This window comes from Hemitrygon akajei, chromosome 3, assembly GCF_048418815.1.
Source record: "Hemitrygon akajei chromosome 3, sHemAka1.3, whole genome shotgun sequence".
In the NCBI taxonomy this organism is placed as follows: domain Eukaryota; kingdom Metazoa; phylum Chordata; class Chondrichthyes; order Myliobatiformes; family Dasyatidae; genus Hemitrygon; species Hemitrygon akajei.
Genome location: NC_133126.1, coordinates 24421119 through 24443627, shown reverse-complemented (window position 1 = coordinate 24443627; position 22509 = coordinate 24421119). Strand labels below are relative to the sequence as shown.

Sequence of the window (22509 nt, the reverse complement as noted above, 5' to 3'; positions counted from 1 at the left end):
CATTTGGCCTGTAGCCTTCTATATCTTGGTAATTGAAGTGCTTGTCTAGAATCCGTGAGACACATGTCAGGAGTATGCTGGACCACATTCTGCTGGCCTAGATGATTGCACCTCCAGCAATTCTCAAGATTTTCAACACCATCCAGGACAAAGCAAGAGATAAGGCAAGATTGATACAAAGTTTTTACCCAATATGTTGGCATATCCTTTCCCCCCACAGATGTTTAACCCACTGAGTTCCTCCTGCAGATTGCTTGATATTCTGGATTCCAACATCTGTAGTCTATTATGATCCTTCAACTTTCAAACTTATTTGCTTTAAAGGTTAAATGCTTGAAGGCCATTCATAATAGATTTCAAACTTAAAATAAATTAAAGGATTGCTTCAGAAATAAATCCTAGATTACTGGTTACCAATATCGAGAACGTTTTTTGATACAGATTCTGATTTGCTCTTTTCCCTTGCTTCTTTATTTTTCCATCTTGCTAAACGTTCAATGTCTTGTGTTATAGTGGCTGCAAGATCCAAGCTTGAGAAGCAAGTGCTGGAAAAGCAGATTTTGGAGCTCAGGGCACAGCTGAATGAAGATGCTATGCGGTCTGAAGTAGGAGAGCTGAAACGATCCCTCGAGAGAAAAGAGAAACAGAAAATCGAACTGTCTGCACAGATTGAGGTACCTCCACTGTGATTGTGAGAATCTATGTCTTTCTGGAAATATGTTTTGAAATTCTAATTGACTGAAGTAACATTTTCCTTTCAATGCATATCTTTTGTCATGCGTAATGCCAGAAAATGTGCTTATTCTGGTCAGATACTGACGTAGGTTGTTGTGAAGAGCTAGTATTTAGAGTTTGTTCTGGGAGGCTTACTTATGGATATTTAGAAAGTTGAGCCGTTTTTTCTGTCTCACTTTTACTCTAGACTGGTATCCTAACCTGTACTCTCTGATTTACTGTAATGCGCCTTCATTTGTCCTTCAGGCTGCAAGGCCTGTGGTAATCAGATACTCTCAGGTGCATTAAGAAGGAGATCATGAACTTTTGGTTCATGTTTGCTGCTGGAATCCAGCATCAGAACCACACAGACTCCCTGTGAATGGTTGGAATTGACATTGCCAAAGGGAAATTGACAACACCCACCCCACGGAGCTATAAATCATTCCATCTTGGCAGCTGCAGACAATCTGCTAGAGAAACTGAGCAGTTTTGGCAGCATCTGTGGGAGGAAAGAAATTGTTTGGTGCAGGGTTTGACCATTAACCTCAGCAATTCCTTGCCTGACCCTTTAAGTTTCTCTAGCAGATTGATTGTTGTTCCAGACTCCAGTATCTGCAGTCTCTTAGAGGCTTTAAAAGGTATTGGTTAGAACCCACTTGGTATATTGTGTGCAGTTTTGGGCCCCTTATCTGAGAAAGGATGTGCTGATATTGGAGAGGATCTTGAGGAAATTCATGAGAATTTTCCTGAGAATGTATGGGGAGCATTTGATAGCTCTGGGCCTGTGCTCACTAGAGTTTAGAAGAATGAGGGGTTATCTTGAAAGGCCTGGATAGAGTGAATGTGGAGAGGGTATTTTCCAGTAGTAAGGGAGTTGAGGACCAGAGGGCATAGCCTCTGAATAGAGGGACATCCACTTAGAACAGAGATAAGAGGGAATTTCTTTTGCCAGAGGATTGTGAATCTGTGGAATTTGTTGCCACAGACTTTGGCCAGCTCCTTTCCCTTGCCTCTGTAATTCCCTTTAGTTCACTGTAGTACTGATACATTTGACTTTATCTTCTCCCTCTCGAACTACAGAGTGAGTTCTAGCGTATTATGATCACTGCCTCCTCAGGGTTCCTTGTTTGCATTCTGAGCTGCAAGCTTACTTTAGCAGCTGGTGGATGCTTGGGCGGTTGGAGTTTCTGGTTAAGATATTGCAGTTTTAAATTTTATTATATCTTGCCTCATTAATGAAGCCAGTAATTATACAGTTGTTTTCTGGGGTTGGAGATACACATGTATGGTGATGGACATGATGTGGTGTTTACAGCTTCACTCTGTTTTGAACAAGCTTCCACTTAGTTCGACATGTGTTGTGGATGAATTCTTGGGAGGATAGACAATTGACAAATTGTTATAATTTACCTTGAGATGTCCTGTCTAATACAGCTCTGATTGTTATCAATCATATCTCCTCTGTTTCCTGCACCTCTGTCTTGTTCTCCTCATCTCCAAACCAGAATAAAGAGATTAGAGATTAGGTTTATTTGTCACATGTATAACGAGACATCAAAATATACTCTCTGTGGCTACTTTAATAGGTACCTCCTGTATGTTTGTGGTCTTTGCTGCTTTAGCCCATCCACTTTAAGTTGCAATGTGTTGTGTGTAGAGAAATGCCCTTCTTTACACCAGTGCTTATTTGAGTTACTGTCTTCCTTCTGTCAGCTTGAATCAGTCTGGTCATTTTCCTCTGACCTCTCAAGGTGTTTTCTCCTACAGAGGTGCTGCTCACTAGATGTTTTTTTCATACCATTTTCTGTTGTCCATGGAAGTCCCAGGAGATCAGCAGTATCTGAGATACTCAAATCACCCTTTCTGGCACCAACATGGTCAAAGTCACTTGATAACATTTCTTCCCTATCTGGATGTTTGGTCTGAACAACAACTGAACCTCTTGACCATGTCTGCATGCTTTTGTGGATTGATTGGCTTATTAGATATTTGCATTAACGAGCAGGTTTTCCAGTGTACCTAATAACGTGGCCACTGAGTGTAAGTAATTCAAAAGAGGAATAATGAGTTATTTTAGCATAATATAAGGAGTGTTTATGGGTTCGTGGACTGCTCAGAAACTTGATGGCATGATGAGAAGGCATATTTCAACCTAAAGGACTCAATATTGAATTGAATAATTTCAGTTCACTACACTTTTTGTCTCTCTCCACAGGTGTGCTTGTACCTTTCTGTTCAAATTTATTTTCTTTCTTGCCTCTAAATGCTACCTTCTAAAGTAGTTGTTACCCTGATAGCTGGTGTTTGTGTTCTCTCTACTCCTCCCTTTCTGCAACATTGCTGTCTTCTCACATTTCTAATCATTTGAACAGTTCCTGAACTGGAATATTGACTCTCTGCCTCTCCACTTGGAGGCTGATTGATCTTCTGAGTGCCCTCCAGCATGTTCTGTGTTTGTTTCTCCTTTGACTGCCTTGTTCATAACCAAACTGGGCTTAATCGGCATCAGAAGCAATAGGTATGAAAAGCATTGTAGCTGCATTCTCACCTGTGATATGTGTTTGTTGTCAAAGTGGTGTTGTAAGGGCTAGAGGGCTGTGTAGAAATTAGGCTCTGGTTGGATAATATGAGGTATCCATGGATGGAAATGTTTAAGTTTGATTAAGAAAAGAAGCTTTGATGACTGTGGAGTTAAGTAGCAAGCAAATATTTCCATGGAGGGGAATAAACAGTTGATATTTTAGGCCGAGACCCTTTTTCAGGATTGGAAAGGAAAGTACGGTCCCCATAATAAGAAGGTGGCAGGAGGAGAAGGGCTACATGCCAGCAACAATAGATGAGTACAGGTGAGGGAAAATTGGGTGGCTGGGGGAGGTGGTGTGACATAAGAGGAGCAAAATGAGCTGCTTTAACACACCGCACTCACATCTACTCTGATGAAGTGCTTTGGGAGATTGGTCATGACTAGAATTAATTCCTGCCTGAGCAAGGACTTGGACCCACTGCAATCTGTCTATTGTCATAACAGGACTACAGCAGAAGCAATCTTATTGGCTCTTCACTTGGCTTTGGAGCATGTAGACAATAGCAATACATGTATCAGTCTGTTGTTTATTGATTACATCACAGGATTCAATACCATTATAACCTCAATAATAATCCACGATCTTCAAAACCAGAACCCCTATATGTCTCTCTGCAATTGAATCCTTGACTACCTTATCAGGAGACCACAGTCAATATGGATAGGAAGTAATGTATCCTCATTGACAATCAACAGGGTGCACCTCAAAGGTGCATATTTAGCCCACTGCCCTGCTCTCTCTACAATCATGACTGTGTGGAGAGGCACAGCTCATATGCTAACTATAAATTCGTTCATGACACAACTTTTTGGCAGAATCTCAGGAGGTGTACAGGAGTGAGATACAGTAGATTGGCTGGTCCAATGGTGTCGCAGCAACAATCTTGCACTCAATGTCAGCAAGACTAAATAATTGCTTGTTGGCTTCAGAAAGGGGGAGTTGGGAGAACAACCACCAAAGGGGCTGCAGATGGTTATGACTCAGCCAGCTTCATCACAAGCACGACCATCCTCATCACCGAGAACACCTTCAAAGGTTGGTGCCTCAAGAAGATGGCATCTGTCATTAATGACCCTCATCATTTGGGACATGCCATCATTACTCCCATCAGGGAGGAGGTAGAGGAGACTGAAGACCTACGCTTAGTGTTCTATGAGCAGCTTCTTCCCCTCCGCCATCAGATTTCTGAATGGTCCAGGAACCCATGAACACTACCTCACCATTTTGTTCTCATTTTGAATTATTTTATATATTATTGTAACTTACAGTATTTTTATGTATTATACTTGAGGTAGATAGGGTTGTAAAGAGCTTTTGGCACATTGGCCTTCGTAAATCAAAGTATTGAGTACAGGAGTTGGACTGTTATGTTAAAGTTGTATAAGACGTTGGTGAGGCCAAATTTGGAGTATTGTGTGCAGTTCTGGTTTCTTACCTGCAGGAAAGGTATTAATGAATTTGAAAGTGTGCAGAGAAAATTTACAAAGATGTTGCTGGTACTTGAGGACCTAAGTTATAGGGAGAGGTTAAATATATTAAGTCTTTATTCCCTGGAGTGTAGGAGAATAAAGGGAGATTTGACAAAGGTATACAAAATTATGAGAGTTATAGATATGGTAAAACAAGTAGGCTTTTTCCACTAAGGTTGGGTGAGACTAGAACTAGAGGTCATGGGTTAAGGATGAAAGGAGAGATATTTAAGAGGAAGCTGAAGGGGAACTTCTTCACTTGGGGTGACATGAGTGTGGAGTGAGCTCCCAGCGGAAGTGGTGGTTAGAGGTTCGATTGCAAAATTTAAGACAAATTTGGATGAGTACATGGATGGGAGGGTTATGGAGGGCTATGGTCAATGGGACTAGAGAGAATAATAGTTCAGCATGAACTAGATAGGCCGAAGGACCAGTTTCTGTGCTGTAGTATTCTATAGCTCTATGACTCTGACTCTATTTACTTCTGTCGCAAAATAACAGATTTCACGACGTGTCAGTGACAATAAATCTGATTCTGATAAAAATTGTTGGGGGGAGATAGGGTTTACAGCAAATGAGTATGTTGAAACGTGTTATAAACTGTTTATAAGGCAATCCACCTAGTGCCTAATATAAAACACTGGAACTGGAGGCAACCATGCATTGGAAGGAACCAGATGTAAAAAGAATTACTGAAATTTGGCTGCAGGAAAAATTAGGATTGGGAATTAAACGTTGCAGGGTATAATATATTTAATAAAGAAAGCAGCAAGAAAGGAGATGTGATGTAGCAGTACTTATTAAGGATGGTATAATGACTGTGAAGGGATTGCTATCAGGAAGACAAAAATAGACCCTGCACAGACTGATAAAGATTCAATCTCACTTACGGATGTGATTGAAGAGACCTTCAGCTGTTCTGGAGAGTCAGAGGAAGAAACATATAGACTAATTAGGAACATTTAGGTAAAAAAAAATAAAGGGGATAAAATAGTGTTCCATCAATATATACCAAATTCCTTCCAAATTCAAGTATGCAAAAAGTTGAACATAAGAGGGTTTGCTATTGGATCAAATGATGGAATGTGAACCGGAGCAGTTAAAAGTTACAATAGCAGGGGAATGTTTTGGCTTTAATGATCATAATTTAGTGCACTTTAAGATGGCAATAAAACATGGCAAGAATATGATGAAAAGCAGGTTCACCGATGGGGGAGAGAAGCTGACTTTGAGAGGCTGAGGATAGAATTGGGATGATACCAGAAATATGACGGTACACACATTAGGAAGGGATGAACTGACTAGATCTTTTTACCCTTGTGAATAGGGGCTGAGGGTGACCTAAAGAAGTCTTTAAGATGATGAAAGGTTTTGATAGAGTGGGTACAGGGATGATGTTTTCAGTTCTGGAGCAAAGCATAACTGAGGGCCTTCAATACTGTTACTGAAAAGATAAAGAAGCAAGGTCAAGTTTCTGCTGAGTAATTCTGAAGTAGGTAATTTGACCTACTCATTGGATCAAAGGTGGAGAGGGTCAGCAACTTTAATTTCCTCGGTGTTATTATTTTGGAAGACCTATCCTGGGTCCAGTGCATAAGTGCAATTACAAAGAAAGCATGGCAGCTCCTCTAATTAGGAGTTTGTGAAGATTTGGTATGACGTCTAAAACTGACAAACTTCTATAGATTTGTAGCAGAGAGCATCACAGCCTGGTATGGAAACACCAATGCTCTTGAATGGAAAATCCAACAAAAAGTAGTGGATATGGCCGAGCCCTTCATGGATAAAGCCCTCCCCACCATTGAGCACATCTACTCAAAACGCTGTTGCAGGAAAGCAGCATCCATCATTAGGGATCCCCACCACACAGGGCCTGCACTCTTCTCAATGCTGCCATTAGGAAGAAGGTACAGGAGCCTCAGGACTCACACCACCAGGTCCTGGGACAGTTATTACCTCTCAACTATCAAGCTGTTCACTCAACTTCACTTGCCCCTCTTTTGAAATGTTCCCACAATGAACTCACTTTCAAGGATCTTCATCTTATGTTCTCAATATTTATTGCTTATTTATTTATTATTATTATTTCTTTCTTTTTGCATTTTGCACACTAGTTGAACATCCAAGTTGGTGCGGTCTTTCATTTACTCTGTTATGGTTATCATTCTATGGATTTATTGAGAATGCTTGCAAGAAAATGAACCTTACATTTGTATATGGTGACATATATGTACTTTGATAATAAATTTACTTTGAATTGACTGTTCCCACTGACAACTTTTCATTGTAAACTGTTACATACCCCGTGGGTATCTTGTGACTGTCTATGACCGATGAAAGCTACAATTATTACTACGCAACGCAGTGGTTTAATTATTGGGTTTTGGGGTTTTGGGTTTTTGATCCTCCACATCAACCCAGCACACTGGAGAGCGCACTCGGGAGCGGTCTGTCACTGGATGGAACTCGGAAACTTCCCTAGCCCGGTGCTGAAACATACGTTCTTAAGTGTTTTATATGCATAGAAAGGTAAAATATATACTATATACTAAGACAAACGTTTGACTAACTGACGCTAAATAATACCAGATGTACCTGTTCCGACTTAGTAAAAGAACTTCCGATTTTTTTTGATCCCGATCCACAATAACCTACACACATACTCCCGTATACTTTAAATCATCTCTAGATTACTTATAATACCTAATACAATGTAAAATAGTTGTTATACTGCATTGTTTAGGGAATAATAACAAGAAAAAGAAGTCTGTACATGCTCGAACAACAAGTGCTGGAAGAGCACCTCCGGGTTTTCGCGATTCGTGTTTGGTTGAATTCGCGCATGCGGAATTTGCGGATAAGGAGGGCCAACTGTATATTAAGAACATCTTCCAAGCCAGTTAGTAAAGCATATGAAATGTTTAACTTTGTTTCTAATAAAACATAATCATTTGCAAAATGGTAGACTGTCGAAAATTGCAGCGACATTACTGGAGTAACACACAAAATGCTGGAGGAACTCAGCAGGTCAGGTAACATCAATGGAGAGGAATAAACAATCGACATTTCGGACCCAGGCTCTTCATCAGGACTGGAAAGGCAGACAGCAATATTACCAATTTTGGCAACAGTTAATGCATGAACAGTCTTCCTTTGCCCTTTGGGTCCCAAGGATGGTGTGGTAGAGTAGTGGATAGTGTAATATCAGCAATCACTGATTGATGTTTGAATTCAGACAGACAGACAGACATACTTTATTGATCCCACTGCCGCTGTCTAAGAAGTTTGTACATTCTCCCTGTAACCGTGTGGGTTTTCTCCCTATGCTCTGGTTTCCTTCAATGTTCCAAAGACATACTAGACAGGTTAGAGTTGGTAAGTTGTGGGTGCTATGTGGGTGTTAGAGCATGGAGATTCTTGCAGGCTGACCTACAATCTTCACTGATTTGATTTGATGCATTTGACTGTATATTTTGATATATATCTGACAAATAAAGCTAATCTTTAATCTTTTTAATCTTTAAAATGCTTTTCACAGTGTCTTGCTATATGTGACAACAACAAACTAATTGCTAATTACCTAAGAAAATATGGTGTTTTTTGATTAGTGATGGAGCAGAGAAGTTCAAACTCTATGATTATCTTGGGGTATCCGGAATACCAGAATAACATTTCCAGCAATCCCGGAAGAAAACAAAATTGACAGTGTTTTGACTTTGAGGATGGCTGAGTGGAGGCATGACAGCAGCTGTATTTCATTAGGAGTTTGATAAGATTTGATATGTCTCCAAAAACATTCAAATTTCTACAAATGTAGCATGGAGGGCATTCTAACTGGCTGCATCTCCGTCTGGTATGGGTGGGGGGTACTGCACAGAATTGAAGTAAGCTGCAGAGTGTTGTAAGCTTAGTCAGCTTCATCTTGAGCCCTAGCCTCCATAGTATCCAGGACATTTTCAAGGAGAGATGCCTCAAAAAGTTGTCATCTGTCATTAAGGAACTCTATCACCCAGGTCATGCCTTGCTCTCATTTCTACCATGAGGAAGGAAATAAAGAAGTGTGTAGGCACACATTCAATGATTCAGGAACAGCTTCTTACCCTCTGCTGTCCGATTTGTGAATGGATGTTGAACCCATGAACATTACCTCACTACTTTTTAATTTCTATTTTTGCACTACTAATTTAATTTATATATATATATATATATATATATATATATCTCCTGTCTCAGTTTGAGGCCTGAGGCCTCTGTTGGTCAGAGTTGACCATGGATATTGTGTCCTGACTATCTAGACACACAAGCCTAGGTAGTACGATATGGAGAGCAAGCTATTGCCCATGTAGCAAATTCCCCCTATTCACGCATCTGATGAATGCAAAGGAATGGTGGAGACTGATACACTTTGGTACCAGCAGTGTCACAGGAGTTGCCAGTCAGCATTGACGTCAGTGTAGGACTGCCATAAGGTCTCAGGATCTGGACTTTTCCCTTGGGTTTACTCCCAAAGCCTTCCTCATAAGTGAGTATAGCTGCATGGCAGAGGAGGTTGAGATCAGAGTTTTCCTTCTGCCAGATGAGCTGCCAACCATGGCTGATGAACTATGTTCCCTCTAAGCTGTGCACGTGTGCGAGCTCACACACGTTTTTCAACCAGCACACAAAGGAAATTAATGTGCGCACTAAAGGTTAGTTACCTAAATAATGTAGTAATTAATAATTATACTTATTGAAAATGATCTTTTAGCTAAACGTTTCTGTTAACTAGTTAACAGGATATGTATGTTATTTTGTTGTTATTCTATGTAGTTTTATGTCAAATATTTTGTAAACCTACATAAACTGTGCCATGTGTGAATTCAGTGTGCACATACTTTTGTCACAAGAAAAAAAAATTGCACAACACAAGTTTTTGTGCACACTGACTACTAAAAATTAGAGGGAACATTGCTGATGAGTCCAACTACCCAAAGTGACTGGTTTTAAGGCACCAGTAACCTGCCTTTGCCCCTTGTCTTGTCAGTAGAAACGGTTCCGCTGGGCTTGGTAGCTAAGCCACACGTGAAGGCCAGAAGCTGGACTTGGTTTTCAGAGGCTATTTGAGGCACATTTAATAGATAGTGGGAGCTTGTCCCCATTACCACCCCTGGCTATAAATACTTTAAGGAATTACTTACTGTAAATAACAGTATTTTCTCTGTTATTATGTATTGCTTTGTACTGCTGCCTCACAGTCAACAAATTTCACAACATGTGCCGAGGATGTTAAGCCTGATTCTGGAATTTTTTTTTGTAATTTGCAGTTTGTTTTCTTGTGAGCATTGGTTGCTTGTCCTTCTCTGTTTGTGTGTAGTTTTTCATTGATTCTATTGTATTTCTTTGTTCTTCTGTGATTGCCCACAAGAAAATGAGTATCAAGCTAGTACACGGTGACATATGCACACTTTGATAATAAATTTGAATATCGAATTACGGTATTGTTTTGCACTACCGTAACTATATGCTATAATTATGTGTTTTTGTCAGTGTGAGTCTTGGTTTGTCCTTTTTTATTTTGTGATATCACTCCGGAGGAACATTGTATTATTTCTTAATGCATGCATGCATTTCTAAATGACAATAAACGAGGACTGAGTGTTCTCATAATCTAATCTAATCTAATTTATATTGAACTGTGAACTTTTATGTTATCTGTGGATTAAATTCCCACTGGTCTCATTGGTTCCCAACTCTATGATGCCAAATAAGCACCACCTAATCATAACAAATATATTAACTGTTACATTTTTAATAACATATTAACACCAATATCTTAAATGTATTTAGTGACAATATTTTAAAGCAGTTACCTAGCTTTAACACATTTCTTCATTGTGTTTGTTTTTCCCCATTTCTCATGAGCTCATTAGGGGACTTGGCTTAAATGAGTTACCAAGTCAGACTGTGTAACTGAACTAAATTTACATACACTATTAAAAGTAACTTAGTTGCTGGAATGACCTTGCTTAATGACCGTATCTGTTGATAATTCAGTTTCTTTTGGCTCAGTAATTCTTCGTAAATAGCTTTTCTTCCTTTCTCTGAACCCCCACATTCATCTAGTTTCCAAAAATCATTATGCAGTCAGCAGTGAAGAGAGTATATTGATATTAAAAACTGATCCTTAAAGTGCATTTTAAATTAGGCTCGGAATGTTACTGTATATTAACTAGAAGTTTATGGTTAATAGAATATTGGAATAAGAAAGGAATTTATTTTTACGTGATTCTAATAGGATTGTGGAAGAAGTGTGCACTATTGATAGCTTTGTTTAATAATTAGTACTCTAATGGAGAAGAAGTGTTTTAAATTGAAGGATTCTAATAGTCTGCACCATGGGAACAGTGCAATTTTGTCCATCTCTCATTATCTGACAGTGGGTGAATGTGTTAAACATAAGAAGCTTGGTGAAAAGTTAATCTTTATTCTATCCACACAGGAAGAATGAATTTAACAAAGTGATTTCTCACTGTGGGTGAGCGACCACAGTGTATTTTTTTTGTATATAAGTATCAATCACAGTGTATTTGTTCACTCTGATAATTTAGAACATAGAACATAGAACAGTTCAGTTCCGGAACAGGCCCTTTGGTCATAAGACATAGAAGCAGAATTAAGCCATTCAGCTCTGTTTAGTCTGCTCAGCTTTTCCTTCATGGTTGATTTATTACTCCTTTCAAACCCAGTCTCCAGCCTTCTCCCCGTAACCTTTGACACTCTTCCTAGTCAAGAACCTATCAGACTCCACCTTAAATGCACCCAGTGACTTGGTTTCTACAGATTCACTACCCTCTGGCTAGAGAAATTTCTCCTTACCTCTGTTCTAAATGGATGTCCTTGTTTTCTGAGGCTGTGCGTGCTGGTTCTGGACTACCCCACTATAGGAAACCTGCTCTCCACATCCACTATATCTAGGCCTTTTAATATTTGATAGGTTTCAATGAGATCCCCTCTCATTCTTCTAAGCTCCAGTGAGTACAGGCCCAGAACCAAATTAATACGCCACATACATTAACACTGGCCCATAATGTCTGTGCCAAATTAAACTAAATCTCTTCTGCCCATTCATCACTTGCATTTTTAGATGTCTATAACTCTGCGACTCCATCTAAAAACTTCTTAGATGCCAATATCATATCTGCAAATTGTTCATGACCATAAGATAGACAGTGTTGATAGAACACAAGTGACAATTACAGAATGAGGGTTGTATTGGAAAAGCAATTTCATGTGAAGTTAGAGTTGGAATCGAATGCATGTCAGCCGTGGCAAGGTTTACAGGCAATCACCTCCTAGAAGGCAAAAACTAACATCATAAATAGCCGTGATGCTTCACTCCCCAATGATTTGAATGCATTTTATGCTCACTTTTGAGGTTTGACGTTGTGGGCATCACTGAATCGTGGCTGGAAAAAAGATCATAGTTTGGAGCTTAACATTTAAGGATGCACATGGAATCAAAAGGCCAGGCAGGTAGGCAGAGGAGGTGGGGTGACTGTTGGGAAAAAAATGAAATCAAATCATTAGAAAGAGGTGACTTTGGAATGGAAAATGTAGAAACTGCAAGGCAAAACTTCCTGATGGAAGTTATTTACAGGCCTCTGAACAGTAGCCAGGATACTGTGTACAGATTACAGTGGGGGATAGAAAAGGCATGTAAAAAGGGTAATGTTATGATTGCCATGGGGGATTTCAATCAATATGCAGGTAGATTGGGAAAATCAGGTTGGTGCTGGATCCCAAGAGAGGGAATTTGTTGAATGCCTATGAAATGGCTTTGAAAGCAGCTTGTGGTTGAACCCACTAGGAAAAAGACAATTCTAGATTGGGTGTTGTGTAATGGATCAGATTTGAATTGGGAGCTTGATCATAATAGGATAAGATTCACCCTGCTGTTTGAGAGGGAGATGTTGAAGTTGGATGTATCAGTATTACAGTGGAGTGAAGGGAATTACAGAGGTAAGAGAGAGGAGCTGGCCAAAATTGATTGGAAGAGGACATCAGCAGGGATGACTGCAGAACAGCAATGGCTGGAGTTTCTGGGAGCAATTCCAAAGGTGCAGGATCTATACATCTCAAAGATGAAGAAGTATTCAAATAGGAGGATGATCAGGGAAGTCAAAGACAGAATAAAAGCAAAAGTGAGGGCATATAATATTGTAAAAATTAATGGGAAGTTAGAGGATTGGGATGTTCTTAAAAAACAAAAAAATTTAAAGAAAACAAGGAGAGAAAAGATGAAAATGAAAGTAAACTAGCCAATAATATTAAAGAGGATAGAAAAAGTTTTTCTGGGTATATAAAAATTAAAGAGAGGCAGAAGTAGATATTGGACCACTGAAGAGGTAGTAATGGGGGACAAAGAAATGGCGCCAGTCCTCACTGTGTAATACACCAGCTGTATATCACAAATTTTGAGAGCGTCAAGGGGCAGAAGTAAGTGTAGTTGCTATTACTGAGGAGAAGGTGCTTGGAAGCTGAAAGGTCTGAAGGCAGATAAGTTACCTAGACCAGATTATACCCCAAGGTATTGAAAGGAGTAAGTGTAGAGATTATGTTGGCATTAGTAGTAATCTTTCAAGTATTGCTAGATTCTGAAATTGTTCCTGAGGACTGGAAAATTGCAAATGTCACTCCACTCTTTAAGAAGGGAGGAGTCAGAGGAAAGGGAATTAGAGGGCAGTTAACCTGACTGTAGTAGTTGGAGCCCATTATTAATGATGAGGTTTTGGGAGATTTGGAGACATATGAGACAATAGGCTCAAGTCAGCGTGGTTTTCTTAAGGAAGAATCCTGCCTGACAAACCTTTTGGATTTCTTTTAGGAAAACAAGTGGGACACACAAAGGTTTGCCAGTGGATGTAGTTTACTTGTATTTTCAGCAGGCCTTTGACAAGGTGCTGCTGAGCAAGATGAATGCCCATCTTATCTTTTACAGAAAAGATACTAGCATAGCTAGAAGATTGGCTGACCGGCAGGAGGTAAAGAGTGGGAATAAAGGCGTGTTTTCTGGTTGGTTGCTGGAAATGATTGGTGTTCTGCAGGGGTCAGTGTAAGGACTGCTTCTTTTCATGTTGTGTGTCAGTGGTTTGGATGAAGGAATTGATGGCTTTGTGGCCTAGTTTGCGGTGATATGAAGGTAGATGGAGGGGCAGTTAGCGTTGGAAGAGTCTTCAGGTACTGAGACAGAATGCAAGAATGGGCAATGAAGTGGCAGATTGAATAGTGTAGGGAAGTATACATTCATGCACTTTAGTAGAAGGAATAAAGTTGTAGACTATTTTCTAAATGAAGAGAAAATTCAAAAATTAGAGGTGCAAGGGGACTTAGGAATCGCCTTGTAGGATTCCTTAAAGGTTAAATTGCAGGTTAAGTTGGTAGTAAGGAAGGCAAATGCAATGTTAGCATGTATTTTGAGAGCACTAGAATATTAAAGCATGGACATAATGCTGGGGTTTTATAAGGCATTGATCAGTCCATACTGTGAGCAGTTTTAGGCCTTCTGACTGAGAAAAGATGTGCTGGCTGATGCACCATCAATAACTCTCGGAGACGTGAGGTGAGATATAGGCTTTTATTGGCTGGAAGAAAGAACAAGCAGCAATTGACCACCACACTACATCCTGGAGACTGAAACCGGGGCGGTGTCTCCAATCGCCTTTATACCAGGGTCCGTGAGAGGAGCCACAGGAGCAGTTAGCGGGGGGGGGGGGGGGGGGGGGCGTGTCCAGACAGGTATATGTAGTTCACCACACTGGCCTTGGAGACGGTCTAGAGGAGGTTGAAGAACATTTGATGGCTCTGGGCCTGTACTCAATGGAATTTAGAAGAATGAGGAGATTTGTCTCATTGAAACCTATTGAATTTTGAAAGGTTAAAAGTGAATGTGGAGAGGATGTTTCCTATAGGATGTCAGTCTAGGACTAGAGGGCACAGCCTTGGAATTTAAAGATGTCTATTTAGAACAGAGAATGAGAGGAATTTCTTTAGCCAGAATATGGTGAAATTGTGGAATTCATGCCACAGGTGGCTGTGGAGGTTAAGTCATTGGATATATTTAAAGCAGGTGGACACATTGTTGATTAGTAAGGGCATCGAAGGTTATGGGGAGAAGACAGGATAATGGGGTTGAGAGGGATAATAAATCAGCCACGATGGAATGGTGGAGAAACTTGTTGGGCTGAATGCCCTAATTCATTTCTTGGCTCTTATGGCCTTGATGGTGGCATCCATCATTAAGGACTCTCCCTATACAGGACATGCCCTCTTCTCATCACTACCATTAGGGAGGAGGTACAGAAACCTAAAAACACATACTCGGTGTTTTAGGAACAGCTGCTTCCCCTTTGCCATCAGGCTTCAAAATAGGCTTGAAGCCATAAACACAACCTCACCTTTCATTCTCTTTTTGCATTTCTTTATTTCTTACTGCAACTTATGTATTGTAATAATTTTTTTATGTATTGCACTGTACTACTGCTGCAAAATAACAAATCTCACAACGTGCTCCGTTATAATAAACTTGATTCTGGTTGTGTATCCAAGACATTCCACATGTTTGTTAGACTTAAAAGAACTGCTTCCTCCATATGGAAGATGGGACCACTGGAAAGTATGGACAATTGACTTGTTAATTAATCCTGGCCATTGATTTTTTTTTGCAAATAGGATCAATATAGGAAAGGAGGTGAGTCCCAAAGCAATTGAGAGTAAGCTAAGCAGTGTAGCTATGAATAAAAGAAAATCCTCAACAAAGCATAAGTGCTGAAAATAAGATTCAGATCTTAAAGTTAATCTTCAAATAATATTGTTGCATGTACATCAAAACTTACTGTACAGTGTAAGGCATCGTCTATGTCAATCACTAACACAGTCCAAGAAAGTGTTGGGGGAAGTCCATATGTGTTACCATGCTTCCAGCGCAGATGTACTATGCACATAACTTAGAAACCCTTAGTAACATCTTTGGAATGTGGGAGAAAATTGGAGCAATTGGAGGAGACCCATGGTTTCACAGGGAGAATATGCAAATCCTTGCAGGCAGCAGCGAGAATTTGTTCCAGGTTGCAGGCACTGTTAAGTATCATGCAAACGGCTATCCTGTCTTTGAGGATTCATGGCCTATGTTATGTTAATACTCAGCAGTTCAGGCAATAGCTGTAGAGGAAAAACAGAAAATGTGGTGCTCTTATCAGAATAAGTGGTGGTGGGGGGGTGGCTGTGGTTCTCATTCTGAATTTCTCCATGTATGCTGTCAGACCTGTTGAGTATTTTCAGCATTTTCTGTTTTATTTGATTTTAAGTATTTGCAGTTGGGAACTATTTGATATATTGCCTAAGCTGATGGAAAACAAAATGTCAGGGCCAGTTGGATACATCCCAGGAAGACTGAGTAAGAAACCACTGAGATGCAGAAAATAGTATATGCTCTGCTATATTCTTCTCTCAATAAAAAGTAATTCATAAACAAACCATCTTGGGTATGGATATGTCCCAGAGAGCAGGAGCATGTCTAATGAAATCTACATTTGAAACATTGATCTCAGATTAAACATGGAATGGAACATTTCAGAAGTTAGAGGAATTCTTAAAAAGTAAGAACTTGAGGAACTTATTTTTCTTAGTTCAGAAGCAATGACAGAAAATAATTTGAAGGAATCAGGAAGGAGGGTGGGTAAAAGCTATATTTTTGCTTAGGGATGAACACCAGCACAAAATGATCAGACCAAGTAATCATTCCTTTTTTGTAGCTTCTTTTATATCTATAGATGTTTTTCCCTTTAACCAAATATTCTATTTTTATTTGGAAGAAGACCAGGTTTGATGCGTGATGTTAGAAAACCTAATGTATGAATCTTGGAAATGCATGATGAGGCTGAACATTCTTTCATATCTGTGCTGTATCTTTGAAAAAGAAGCCCTCACTCTAACTCTACATCAGCACACTTTTCCTTTTCATGTATTTTAGTAAATTTGTATGGAGGTTTACATATGAGCCTACTTAACTGTCATATTATATCAGAATCAGGTTTATTATCCCTGACACAAGTCATTAAGTTCATTGTTTTGTAGCAGCAGTACAGTGCAATACATAAATAACATAGGTTATAATAATAAAAATATAAAAATAAGTAGGTAGTGCAGAAAGGAAGCAAAATACTGAGTTTATCAACTGTTCATAAATCTGTGGTGGGGAATAAGCAGTTTCTAAAATGTTAAGTATGTGTCTTAAGGCTCCTGTACCATCTCCCTGATGGTAGCAATGAGAAGAGGACACATACTGGAATGTGAGGGTGATTGAAAATTTGGCTAAATCATGCCACAACAACACCCTCTTACTGAATGTCAACAAAACCAAAGAACTGATTGTTGACTGCAGGAGAAGGAAACCAGAGGTCCATGAGTTGGACCTCATCAGGGGATCAGAGGTGGAGAGGGTCAACAATTTTAAATTCCTTGGTGTTATCATTTTAGTGGGTCTGTCCTGGGTCCAGCACATTAGAGCCATTACAAAGAAAGCACAGCAATACCTCTACTTTCTTAGAAGTTTGAGAAGATTCTGCATGCCATCTATGACTTCAACAAACTTGTATAGATGTGCAGTGTAAAGTATACTGATTGGTTGCCTCAGGCTCTGATGTGGAAATACCAATGCCCTTAAATAGAAAAGCTTACAAAAGCCAGAAAAGCCTTGAACCCAGTCCATCACAGGAAAGCCCTCCCAACCATTGAGCACATCTACATGAATACTGTTGCAGGAAAGCAACATCCATCATCAAGGACCCCCAGCATCCAGGCCTTACTCTCTTCTCACTGTTTCCATCGGGGAGGTGCAGGAGCCTCAGGACCCACACCACCAGGTTCAGGAACAGTTATTACCCCTGAACCATGAGGCTCTGGAACCAGAGGGGATAACTTTACTCAACTTAACTCACCCCAGTACTGAACTGTTTCCATAACCTATGAACTCACTTTCAAGGACTCTTCATCTCATGTTCTTGCTATTTATTTTTTATTTATTTGTAATTATTATTTTGTTTGTTTTTTTCATTTTGTATTTTCATAGTTTGGCTGCTTGTCTGTCTTGTTTTCTGTGGTTTCTCATAGATTCTATTGCTTCTTTGAATTTATTGTAAATGCCCACAAGAAAATTACACATATGGTGACATATTCGAATGTACTTTGATATTAATTTTACTTTGACCTTTGATGGATGCTGCCTTCCTGAGGTATTGCCTTTTGAAAATGTCCTTGATGGTGGGAAGACTAGTGTCCATGATAAAGCTGGCTGAATTTACAACCCTCTGCAGCCTTTTCCGATTCTGCGCAGTGGTCCCTCCATACCAGGTGGTTATACAACTTGTTAGAATGCTCTATATGCATGTTTGTAGAAATTTGCTGGAGTCGTTGGTGATATAGCAAATCTTCTCAAACTCTTAATGAAATATAGCCACTGGCATACATTATTTGTAATTGCAGCACACACTTTTTATATTCCCAAAAGCTTGTTTGAATATATCATGAAAAAGAGTTGTGTTAAAATTTATTTTACAATTAGTATTTTGCAGCCAAGGCAGGAAGTGCATGAAATCACATCCATTCTTTTGCATATGCTTAAAGGAATAAATTCAACAATTAATTGTTGCCAGCTGCTTAGCATTTTTCAGCACAGCAAATCCTTTCCTGCTATTGTTATAATTTGTTCCATTTAATTAATAGTTACCGAGAGACTGAAGAAAAAGTAGAAGCTCAAGTTTTGTTTGTGTCTCTTTTCGTCAAAGGAAAAAATGCTCCAGTGATGTATTAGATCAAACTGATGGACTGTATCAAACAAATCCATGAGTGCTACCTACCCCCAACTGTCTTGACTGATTAACTTGGTTATTTCAATTCTTTGTCAATTATGTTAGTGTATTTCTCAACAGATTCTTGCCCTTTGATTCCTCACATCATTGCATAGCATGGAAATCGAAAGGACAAAGTATTGGAAACTATGAATATAAATATTTAATTGTATATTTTGTGATAGAACATCGGATTCTGCCTCTAATATATAGCTCAAAATGAATTAGATACACTCAGTGGCCACTTTATTAGGTACACCTGTGCTCTTGCTCGTTAATCAAAATCTCTAATCAGCCTATCACGTCGCAGCAACTCAATGCATAAAAGCATTCAGGCATAGTCACAAGTTCAGTTGTTGATCAGACTGGGGAAGAAATGTGATCTAAGTAACTTTGACCATGGAATGATTATTGGTGCTAGACAGGTTGGTTTGAGTAACTCAGAAACTGCAGAGCTTCTTAGATTTTCACATACAACAGTCCTTAGAGTTTAAGGAGAATGGTGTTGAAAACAAACATAAAATATCCATTGAGCAGCATTTCTGTTGGTGAAAACACTTGTTAATGAGAGCAGTCCGAGGAGAATGACTAGATTGGTTCAAGCTGACAGGAAGGCAACAGTAGCTGAAATAATCACACGTTATAGCAGGTATGCAGAAGAGCATCTCTGAACACACACACATAGGACTTTGAAGAGGTTGGGCTACAGCAACAGAAGACCAGAAGTCCATCAGGAGGTGCTGAATAAAGTAGCACTGAGTGTACTTTGTGACCCCAAACATTAGAGCAGCTAAAGATTGAGTAGGCTCTATAGGTTTTGATGTCTCCTTCTAGGTTATTGTTACTGCCGTTGCTGATAATAAAGTAAAATAACTGGACCTTGAGCACATGCACACTTATGACTAAAACATACTTTATTTTACTTGTGCACAAGGAGAACAGCCTAGACCCTGTCACCATACTGTTCTGAAGTCTGAACAGAAAACTGCTTTTTTTCGGAATTGGCTTATCAGATATGGATATTGATCTCTTGGTAAATTGTGTAAATTTCAATTCGTTACTTGCAGAAACAACCATCATTTACAACAATAGAAACTACAAGCTGACAACCGATGATACTTCGGCTAGTAAAGCAATTATACCTTAGTTGTGTGTGCATTGGATTGCTTATTTCATCTTTAGGCCTCTGCTGTGCAAAGGGAAGCTATGCTCTTTAAAGAACTTTCTTATCCACAGTCTTTCCTCGCCTGGATATTCTTGTCTTGCTGCAACTTCCTACTCCCTCCTTTTTGTCCTGCAAAGTACAATACAAATCTTACTGAATTTCAGTCGCACAGAGTTCCTGAAACTCTGTGATGGTTTCATCAAGGACAGTTGGCTGTTTGATCATGATGGAGGCAGCTGCTCTGTAGAATGTTGTTGCTTCACAGAGTGATCTCAGCCATGAGATTAAAATGAAAATGACAAATACCAGCTTCAGATTCAGTTTATTGTCATTTAAAAACCACAAATGCAATGCAATAGCAGGGATTATTACAATTACTCGTAAAAATTGAAACCATCTGAATTATCCCCATGTAGACGATGGAATCCCATGTAATTCCTGCCCAGTCCTTCTAACGCTATCTGCTTCTAGCAGAGTATGACGGCTAATTTGGTGATGTTCTCAGGTGTATCAGTGACATACGTGCAACTCTTGGCTGATAATGGCACCTGTACCATCTCTCTTAGATAGCAAAAGTCGATTTTGAAAGGCCACAGTACGGATTGCAGCATTTGGCAATAATGTCATTGATGGCCTAGCTCGTACCATTTAGCCAATTTCTCCAGTGCTCAGGCAATTGATGCTCTCATAAGCCAGTCTGGCAGGTCCCCAGAACAGGGATCCCTACAATTCAGAAATGCTCAGACTCTATAGTCCTTCAATGGCAGCCGCACACAGTCAGATATAGAGAGAGAGTAGGTATAAACGGTACTATATAGGCCAGATAACTATAACCTTTTTATGGATCTAGTTCAGAACAAAGATTCCATTTTGTAAAAGGTACTCCTGACAGGTAATGACAGGCTTGTTGGCCACACACATAGTAAGTACCATTGACTGGATTTGGAGGGTCACCAGTGGTATTGGCATTGCATGTAGTGTTATCTAACTCTAGTCCTGTCCCTTGGTGCTAAAGTATTATAATTCACCATTATCCCCATGAAACAGCTTCAGAGCTGGGGCTTTGTGCAATCATTGTAGGTACGTTGAAATCATTCCTCAAAACAGTTGCATTAGCAAGCCATTCCTATAGGTAGTGCAGTTTCCTGCTTCCTTTACAACTCTAGTCTCATTATTAGAGTAAACACAGAATCAAACACAATATGATTCAAGGTATAGGCCGATTGGCAAGCTGCCTTCTGAATGTATGGGCCTTCTAGAGCACATCTAACAACTCATCCAGTTAGTACATGACATATATTCATAACTAAGGTAAAGTGGTAGGAGTGTTAGTGTCATCAGGTAGTTCTGTACTTAGCCAGAAAGCAGATGAACAGACATATAATGCATGGTGATCACTTAAGGTCACAAGTAATTATAATCAAATTCAATTAATTATTTCTTATCAAGATCCTTCTGGTCGCCTGTTCTCTGTTCTGGTGGCACTGCTAGTCTAACGTGTAGGATGTGTATCCATGTCGGTTTCCCTTGGACCTTTAAAGAATCCTAGCAGGAAGGTTTGCTAGTACTGTATGGCGGGGTTTAAACTAGAGTTGCAGGGAGATGGGAATCAGAATGCCAGAACAGTCGGTGGAGAAGATGTGGAGACAAGATGTTGTTAAGACCCCAGACAGTCAGGAACAAAAAGGTTGAGCCTGGTGCGACTAGTGTCCTGAGCTGTGTATATTTCAATGCCAAAGGTATCCAAGGAAAAGCAGATGGGCAGGACTGGCAACTCAGTATTCTGGGGTACCATTGTTTTTGATACAACAGAGCAGGACGGATTAAACGAGGAAGAGTGGCATTACTAATTAGGGAAAATGTCATGGCAGTGCTCAGTCAGGACAACACGTACAAACAAGCTGGATGAACTCAACAGGTCGGGCAGCATCCGTTGAAATGAGCAGTCAATGTTTCGGGCCGAGACCCTTTGTCAGGACGAAGTCAGTCCTGACGGAGGGTCTCAGCCCGAAACATTGACTGCTCATTTCAACGGATGCTGCCCGACCTGCTGAGTTCATCCAGCTTGTTTGTATGTGTTGATTTGACCACAGCATCTGCAGTGTACTTTGTGTTTACTACTCAGTCAGGACAGACTGGAGAACTTGTCCAGTAAGGCATTATGGGTGGAACTGAGAAATAAGAAAGGTATAGCCATGTTATTGGGGCAATATTATAGACCACCCAAAAGCCTGTGGGATTTAGAGGAACAAAGTTAAAGAAATATCGTAGACTGTTGCAAGAAACATAAGGTTGCTATAGTAGATGATTTTAACTTTCCACATATTGACTGGGACTCCCATACTTTAAAAGGACTAGTTGGGATGGAGTTTGTCAAATGTGCTCAGGAATGTTTCCTTCAGTGTGTAGAAGTCTCAACAAGAGAATGTGCAATACTGGATCTGTTATTAGGGAATGAGTCAGGGAAAGTGACAGAAATTTGTGTAGGGGAACACTTTGCATCTAGTGATCACAATGCCATTAGTTTCAAAGTTAATGTGCAAAAAGATAAGTCTGGTCCATGCTTGAGATTTGAAATCGGAGAAAGGCCAATTTTGATGGTATCAGAAAGGATCTGGCAAATGTGGATTGGGTCAGGCTGTTTTCTGGCAAAGTCGTACTTGGTAAGTGGGAGCCCTTCAAAAGTAAAA

The 22509-nt window shown here is 39.7% G+C and overlaps 1 protein-coding gene across 1 annotated transcript in view; it reads left to right on the top strand.

The window, feature by feature from the left end:
- The window catches only part of LOC140724772 (centrosomal protein of 128 kDa), a 612511-nt gene that overhangs the window by 152174 nt on the left and 437828 nt on the right, over positions 1-22509 (top strand). Inside the window, exon 12 of the mRNA XM_073039351.1 lies at positions 514-674. Within this exon, the coding sequence (XP_072895452.1) occupies positions 514-674 (161 nt within the window). The remainder of the gene's footprint in view (positions 1-513; positions 675-22509) is intronic.